The 8,962-nt window shown below is 40.6% G+C and overlaps 1 protein-coding gene across 1 annotated transcript; it reads left to right on the forward strand.

The window, feature by feature from the left end:
* Positions 1 to 3,675: 3,675 nt before the first annotated feature.
* MKRN3 (makorin ring finger protein 3) lies at positions 3,676 to 6,023 on the forward strand. Its single transcript, XM_023194952.1, has one exon. It carries the CDS (start codon positions 3,791 to 3,793, stop codon positions 5,312 to 5,314), a length of 1,524 nt encoding a protein of 507 aa, XP_023050720.1. The 5' UTR covers positions 3,676 to 3,790; the 3' UTR covers positions 5,315 to 6,023.
* Positions 6,024 to 8,962: the final 2,939 nt, after the last annotated feature.

Below are 8,962 nucleotides of genomic sequence, written 5' to 3' on the forward strand. Positions count from 1 at the left end.
GTAACTAATTTGTGACAGGGGAAAGTCTCAGATAGTGAGTGGTGGATTCAGGATTTAAACCCACGATGCCTGATTCTGGACACTTGCATTTAATTTCCGCAGCCCTAGCAGCTGCCGGCGCCGGCGCTGCACCCAGCTCCGCTCCGTGCGCCCAGCCCCGCCGGGTCCCGGACCCTGCTGGCAGCCGGCAGTGCCTAAACGTTAGATCTGAAGGATAGGAGCGTGCTGAGGATAATGCTTTTAGGCAATTAATTGTGTGTTCTTTAAATACGGGCATATTAACCATACGAGGCTGGGCAGCGCATGCCTGAGCTGTTTGGAATAAAAGACTGCAGGATTTTGCAGTTTTTCTCTCCATCCTGCAGTCCACTTCTGAACTTGTCTCCCTCCTCTTGGGATATTCTTAGGCTGCCCGGACTTAACTTCAGCTTGCTGTCGCCCAGCCTTCCACTCATTCCACTCGGACCCCCAAATGCTGACCGGCCAGGGGATCCCATGCTACCCTGCAGGCTGTTATATGCACAAGAAAACCAGGTCCCAGCCTCTGAGGCTGTCAGTGCTTTGTTAGTAAAGAAGGCACAGCTGAGCCAAATAACCAGACAAATGACCAGATGTGTACTTTCTGAGAATTGTAAAAATACTGATGCTCAAAAAAATATATATGTATATTCGGGCAGGAATATGGACAAAGGCAGTCAGAGAAAATGATCTCTGAAGACATTTGGATAGGATGGGAACTAGTTTATTTTTCTCAAGATGCACTGCCCAATTATTTCCAGTTATTCAATTATTATTCATTTTTTATGGTATTCAAAATCATGGGATACAATATTAGTTTATAACAGTTTATATGAAATATTGTTATGATAAAACTAAAAGATAAAGTCACTATCAGACTGTAAGACATGAATATGAATGGCAGCCACACAGGTGGGTATTTGGAAGCAAACACTGCCTGGCACCAGCTGCACAGCCTTGGGCAGGTAAGGAAACATTCTGCGTCTTAGTTCCCTTGTGTTAGGAGATGACATGGCCAAACACTATATACAACTTCACTCCATTACAGTAACTACTAGTCCCATGTGGCTATTTAAATTAAATTTATAATTTTTAAAATGGACATTCATTTCCGCACTCTAGCCTCATTTCAAGTGCCGAAGAACCCTCTGGGGCTAGTAGCTTTTGTACTGTACAGCATGCATACATATATATATATAAATTGTTCACAGAAAGTTCTTCTGGACAATGCTGGTGTATCAAGAGAGGGTCAACTATGATTTAGATACAGTGCTGGGAAAATATCACAGTTAAGCAAATAATAGATGCAGTGCTAGGAAAGTATCACAATTAAGCAAATAATAGTTTTATATTCAGGATTCTTTTGTTTGTGAATTTGTAGAGAGCTTGGCGTAGAAGCCTGAGAGCTGTGCTGCAAGTCTTTTTCTTGTAAATATCACTGGGTCTGCCAAATCCTGATAAAGAGAAAGTTTATTTCAAAAAGTTCAAGTGAGGCAGACCCTGGGACAGTGTGCATGCAAAATATAAAACTCGGTAACTATCAAAAGGAGAAAAAGACAAATCCAACATTTCCTACATTCACGATGAATAATCAGCACCATTTTCAAATAATTATCAAATTAGGAAAAGACAACCTTTTAAAAACATTGAGCTACTGACCGACTATAAAGACTATGAGGTATCCCACAATTTATTTAGGTCTTCTGAAGCTAAAATGCTTTTCATTTTATTGTACAGCCTTAATAAGTTTAATTCCTAGGTTAGTTAACTTCTAATGTTGTTACGAATGTTATTAATTTTAAATGTTTACTTCCAATGTTATTGATGACAAATAAAAATGATTTTCGTATATTGCACTCCTGTCCAGTGTCTTTGCTAAATGTACCTATTAAAGCTAATAGCTTATCTGTAAATTATTCTTAATTTTCTGTTGCATTCCATCAATAATTTATTTCCAGTTATAACATCTTTTATTTCTTTGCTATTACACTAGCTAGGACTTGCAATAATAAATACAGATTTTTTGCCTTTAGATTTATTTCAGAGGGAAAGTTTTAGAAACCTTTTAGATAATTATCTAAATTACAGATGTAACAGATCCATATTCACATTTATTTCTGCTCGTCATTTTTACTAATAGATGTTTCTAGCAATATGACTATTTCATGTAAATTTTCAAGTTTAATGTCCTAACTTTGTTCCTGATACTCTCTAATGATTTTTAATGCCTATTATTAATGTAGTGATAACATATTTGAAATTACTGACGTTGGTTATTAGAGGCTTCTTCATTTTTCCTTGATAAGTTTCACCAGAAACTATCTGGCTTCAATAAGCTGTTGAAAGGATTTTACTTAATTTATTTCCCTTATTTAATACTTGTTTTTCTTCATTGCTTTTCTTGGCCTTATTATTTGCTTCATTCTGCTTCCTTTGCTTTTACCTACCTAATTATAATTTAATTTGTTCACCTGGGTGATTATAAATACTCAGATATGTTTCCACTTTACAAATTTAGGCAACAAAATTTCCTCAAAGAAACTTACAGAAAAAAAAAATCCAATAATATATAAAATGATATATCACGACACAGAAGGGCTTATTAGAAACAAATTGGTCAGTTAAATATTTGAAACTCATAGCTGCAAATAATCACATTAAGAGAATAAAGGGAAAAACAAGATTATCTCAAAAAATATACAAAACTACATGACAGAATTCAGTATGCGGTCATGATACGTACTCTCAGCAAAGTAGGAATACAAAAAAATGATTAATCCACTACACGTATCTGCAAAAATGACAAAACGCTTATACATGGAAATTAAAGACCATTCCTTTGTGGATAGTATGCCGCAACACAGCACAGATGGGGTTGAAAGAAAGGAAGAGAAACAAAGGGCTGCCATGAATTAAACCACTAGAGAAAATAAAAGCCTGGGTCATGCAGGGGACAGTGCCTTATTAAGCCAGCATCAGGAATGGCTGAAGTCTGGGGCTTCTACACAATGGGAAAACGAGCATAGTAATCACAATAAAGAAAGACATCTGAAAGGTGCTAACTTAGCCTCGGATCAGAAGCGCTCTCTGCTAATGCCTTGCTGGTGAAAAGCGTATCCAACGTAAGCCCTCAGAAATCCCAGAAAACAAAGACCAAAAGAAACGACGCTTTGCCAACAGAGCAAATCGAAAAAATCTTCCAGCAGTGACAGGGCATTAAAAGAAAAAAAAAAAAAAAAACACAGACATAAGATGGAGTGAATCAAAAAAGGATTTATATAATTCATGCATGAAATGTTTCAGAATCTACTGGATTCTGATTTTTTTTAAGGCAGACAGATACGAAAATACAACGAAGACATGCATGACTGAAACCAAAAGAGATTAAAGTAAAACCTCATTCTCCTGAGGAAACGGTGTGAGAAGGGAATTAGGGACTGCCGGAACACAGCGAAACAGAGGCAGAAGGCAGACAAAAGGGGCTGGGCTGGTCCCTGCCTGTGTGAACAAAAAATATGTCAGATTGGAAAATTGCGGTAAAATCCAAGCGCGGCACGTACGTTGCCCCCACAGGAAGTGTCCGCCGCGCTGCCTGTGCCCGGAAGTAGGTAGGAACACACAGTCACAGTGACCCAAGAACCGGGGGGGACGAAAAAGAGATGCACACTTCCCCTAAAGAAGCCTCCGAGCGTGGCCGACACTCCGGGCCTCAAGCCCATAAAGAAAAAATACCGGAGACGTTCTGGCACCATTTCGGGGTGAAAAAGCTGCCATGGAAGAGCCTGCAGCTCCCTCAGAAGCCCACGAGGCAGCCGGGGCCCAGGCAGGTGCTGAGGCAGCAGGGGAGGGTGTGTCTGGGCCGGACCTTCCCGTCTGTGAGCCCTCCAGGGAATTTGCTGCTCCGGATTCAGCCCTGCCACATGCGCCTGTGGCCTGGGCCCCCTTCCCTGTAGCTCCAGTCCCTGCCCACCTCCGCACCGGAGGCCTGAGGCCTGCCCCAGCCTCAGGAGGAGGAGCCTGGCGCAATCCGTTTCCAAGCCGAAGCAGCGGCATTTGGACAAAGCAGATCATCTGCAGGTATTATATACATGGGCAGTGCAAGGAGGGGGAGAACTGTCGCTATTCCCACGACCTTTCTGGTCGGAAGATGGCCACTGAGGGCAGCGTTTCGCCGCCTGGGGCCTCTGCAGGTGGAGGCCCTAGCACGGCTGCGCACATCGAGCCCCCGACTCAGGAAGTGGCGGAAGCCCCCCCGGCTGCATCCTCCCTTGCCTTGCCTGTGATTGGCTCGGCTGCTGAAAGGGGTTTCTTTGAAGCCGAGAGAGACAATGCAGACCGTGGAGCTGCTGGAGGAGCGGGTGTAGAAAGCTGGGCGGACGCCATTGAGTTTGTTCCAGGGCAGCCCTACCGGGGCCGCTGGGTTGCGTCTGCCCCCGAGGCTCCTCCACAGAGCTCAGAGACTGAGAGGAAGCAGATGGCTGTGGGCAGGGGGTTGCGGTTTTGCTATTATGCTTCCAGGGGAGTTTGCTTTCGTGGGGAGAGCTGTATGTTCCTCCATGGAGACATATGCGACATGTGTGGGCTGCAGGCCTTGCACCCCATGGATGCTGCCCAGAGGGAAGACCATATAAGGGCCTGCATTGAAGCACACGAGAAAGATATGGAACTCTCGTTTGCTGTGCAGCGTGGTATGGACAAGGTGTGTGGCATCTGCATGGAGGTTGTCTATGAGAAAGCCAACCCCAATGACCGCCGCTTTGGCATTCTTTCCAATTGCAACCATACCTTCTGTATTAGGTGTATCCGCAGGTGGAGAAGTGCCAGACAGTTTGATAACAGGATCATCAAGTCTTGCCCGCAGTGCAGGGTCACCTCCGACTTGGTCATTCCCAGTGAGTTCTGGGTGGAGGAGGAGGAAGAGAAGCAGAAACTTATTCAGCAATACAAGGAGGCAATGAGCAACAAGGCCTGCAGGTATTTTGCGGAAGGCAGGGGTAACTGCCCATTTGGAGACACATGCTTTTACAAGCATGAATACCCTGAGGGCTGGGGAGATGAGCCTCCTGGGCCAGGTGGTGGGTCATTCGGCGCATACTGGCATCAACTTGTGGAGCCTGTGCGAATGGGAGAGGGCGACATGCTCTATAAAAGCAGTAAGAAGGAGCTTGTCGTGCTTCGGCTGGCCAGTCTGTTGTTTAAGCGGTTTCTTTCACTGAGAGATGAGTTACCCTTCTCTGAGGACCAGTGGGACTTGCTTTATTATGAGCTGGAAGAATATTTCAATTTGAATCTGTAGCATCGTGCTGTGGCATGTGGTCTAGTCTGCTGAGGTTCTGTCGTCTGCTATTGCCTGTTTTCCCTGTGTTGACACTCTTATTGCTTTCAGGGGCTGTTGAGGCAGTGCTTCTGTTTTCTTGTCTATTCTGCATATCTTTTCCCCTAGGATTATGGTGATTATCTGTGTTAAAAAAAAATAAGTCCTTCAAGTTACTGTTTTGGTGAAATTAATATTAATGTCAGCTTATGGCTTTTTTTGTCATCTCTGTTTTCAACAGGATTAACTCAGTTCTAGTGTAGTGTTTACTGAATTTCCACACTTATTTTGAAGACCCTCAAGAGTAAATGTGGCAGAGTGAAAGGAGAAGTTTTAATTGAACTAGTAGCTTTGCGCTATAATAGCCTTAACAAATGGACCCTCACAGGGTCTTGCAGCTGCTCATCTGTTTGTTTACAGTTTGTTCTTTCCCTCCTTCCCCTTCAAGTGCACTTGTTAAACTGTGATGAACTTGTGATTTTGTGTTTTACTTGACCAAAACCAAGTGTATATGTTTACATGTTTTTATCCTGTTTAGCTTGACATGAAATAATTTATATTTGGAAATATATATTTAAGAATGATATATATATAATATATATGTATAAGAGCTATGTATTTGAAAATATATATAAAAGAATATACATCACAATATTTATGTTTATGTAATAAAGTAAATACAGAGCTGAAAGCTGAAGGTCAAAGCCTAACAGGATTGGCTGTTGTGTGGATGTGAGTTGTGTGAATAATCATTCTGTCCCTTGCACAGAAGCCAGTAATTAGCATCTAATGAAAAGGACTGTTCAAGTGGGTCTGGCCAAATGTAACAGATGCAGATCTTAGAGGACTTACAAAGCACTATATTGGTAATTCTTACAATGGCATTAATAGCTCACTCTATAAAAACAGAAATGGTGTTCCTATGCAGTTTAGCCACCTTCTCAATAATTCTTTGTAACAGCAAATCCTAGGCTCAGAGGCACAGTGCTTTGTATTTGATATACAAAGTCTCTAGACTTTCCCAACAAGGGGCTTTAGACAAAAGATTTCAACATAAAAGGAACAAGATTATAAAAGGGAAAATAGAACAAAAATACTAAAACCAGTGAGAATAAAATAATGGAAAGATAATAAAATATAGAAAGCACTAAAAGAGTAATATAGAAAATTTACATACAACTTAAGATTAAATGAAAGCAGTTTAAAGACTGAAAGTCAAAGGCTATAAGACTTCATTACAATCAAAATGAAACATCCTATTTAAAATACACACAACATAAAAATACAGAAATATTCAAAGTAGTAAGATGGGAAAAAACCAAACAGGTGCTGTAACTGTCTTGGTTGTAGACAAAGTTTATGGTAAGGATAAACACTTTGCTGGAGATAAAAAGGAATGATACATAAACATTAAATTGTAATTCACAGGAATATATAACTATTCAAATTTTGTATACATTTAATAACATTGTATCAGATACACAACTGATAAAAATAGAAAATCCTAACTCCAGACTCTTAGTGGACAATTTTAATACACCTTGTTAGCAACCAAAGAAAAAATGAATGTGAAAGATAATTATGCTATTTTAATGACTTACCTGCATAACTTATGATCTGCATCAGCTGCAAATGCACTTATCTTGGCTGAAGTAGCTGAAAAATATGCTAGGAGTCTTAATTGTGAGTCCCAGGTTATTCACACTGTCCTGACTGTCCAACAAATATGGCACATTTAAGAGTTTTTCTACCATGTAATTTGCATGCAAAAGGATGAATTTGTCAGAACTACCTAATGTGGTACTTGCTATAATTTTTCTCATTATCCTGATGAGGTAAATAATAGAGAATTTAAAGGTTTTGCCCATAGAGTTTATGACCCATAGCTGTGAATTAGTGGAACAAAGACTGGAACTCAAACAGTGTGTGTCCAGAGCAGTTGCACTTACCATGTTCACTAGGAGCAGGTGGACTAGCTGAGTGTAGCTGCTGGAGACCCAAGTACAGCCTTTAAGTATGGATGCTTCAGCCAAGTGGAGCAAAGATGGACATGAATAAGCTCCCACAGAACGTAGGAGCCATGGGGCTTTTATCTATAGGCTGCCAGCTCAGTGATTTTAGTCCACTGCTTCAGAGTGTGCCTCAGCCTCCTATAATTTTATATTGCCTCTCCCTTCTTACATGACTCCTGGTTCTAGTAAGTACCTCAGCCTATTTGCCTGGACCTTTTGCCATATTCCTTTCCTCTTGATTCCTCTTAGCAAAATAATTCACCAATCAGGACACCCTTGATGCCTATCACTGGCATGCAAGGTGAGTGACAGATTCCAAATAAATTCCAAACATCTGAGGTCCCTGCCCTGCAGTTGTGCAGGAGAAAGAGAGATTAGATGAACTAAATAACCAAAGAATGAGACCAGATGGTGTATTCTCAAAGACTGTGCCAACACCAAAGTCTCAAAAAATGAGTCCCAGTAGTGGCAGAGCTTTCAGAGAGGTGTTTTTAAGCTGAGCCCAGAAAGCTGTGGAAAGTTTCTCCAAATGTACACTTCCCTGCATTGTGAAATACCATGTTTTTATTCAAATAGTATCTTGAGCCAGATAATCGTAAAGTTCAGGATTTATAGTAGGACGATGGTTAGTATAAAATAAAGTGGCTTGGGAGACAAAGGATAGTTAGAATGCTGACTCTGCTTCTTACCAACCATTCAGTTTCACAGTCTAAGGAAGTTACTTAAATTTTCTGTACTTCAGTTTCTTCATATGAGAAATGGGTACAGTGCCACCTACTTTTGCAGGATTGTTGTGAGGATCAAATGTAGTCTGGACAAAAAGCTTGAAACATAGGTTTGTTGGTTTTTTTTTTTTTTTTTAGTGATATATATAGATGTATAGATTTGTGCATATTTTTGGACATGAAAAGGTGATTGCACAGAAATTAATCACCAAGATTTTCTTTTTGAGAATCTTTGGAACTTGTATTAATGTAACATTATCATTTAATGATGATTTTGGTAAGCAAGGGGTATATTACCCTCATATTCATAATTTCAAAAAGATGAAGTATTTTTTCAGCAAAAATTATTCAGTTGAAACTAAATATGTGCTATTCAGTTACTTAAAATATAACAAAAGAAATACATATTTTTGGCAGATTTCTAACTGAGGAAAATGACAAAGGGACAGTTTTAGAATATATGGGATTCCTTGTTCCCTCATCAGTTCATTTAGAAAAATGTCAAATAACAGAAGTATTACTGCCACCAGGTCTGGGTGAAGTGTTACCAAGGGCTTTCCCACGATCTGACCACTCCCCTGCTGCAGTCAGGAACAAAGAAGCCTTTGCCACACAAAGGTCTGCTCTGTGAGTGATGCAGTGTGTGCGCTGGCCCTCGCCCCTAGGAGGACTTAGGGATTCAGCCCTGGGGCCTACAAAAATGGTATCATTTCAGCTACAACTGAAAAAGCCTAAAACAAGTCAGGTTTGCTTAGGTTTCATATGTCTTGATTTGATGGATATCCACACATGCAAATATATAAGAGAAATTTACCTAGTAATTCTTCCCCTTTGAAGATACAGAAATCACTTTGTCTCATGGCTCACATGTCACTAAATCACTTCACTGAATT

Source organism: Piliocolobus tephrosceles, chromosome 6, assembly GCF_002776525.5.
Source record: "Piliocolobus tephrosceles isolate RC106 chromosome 6, ASM277652v3, whole genome shotgun sequence".
NCBI classification, from domain to species: Eukaryota; Metazoa; Chordata; class Mammalia; order Primates; family Cercopithecidae; genus Piliocolobus; species Piliocolobus tephrosceles.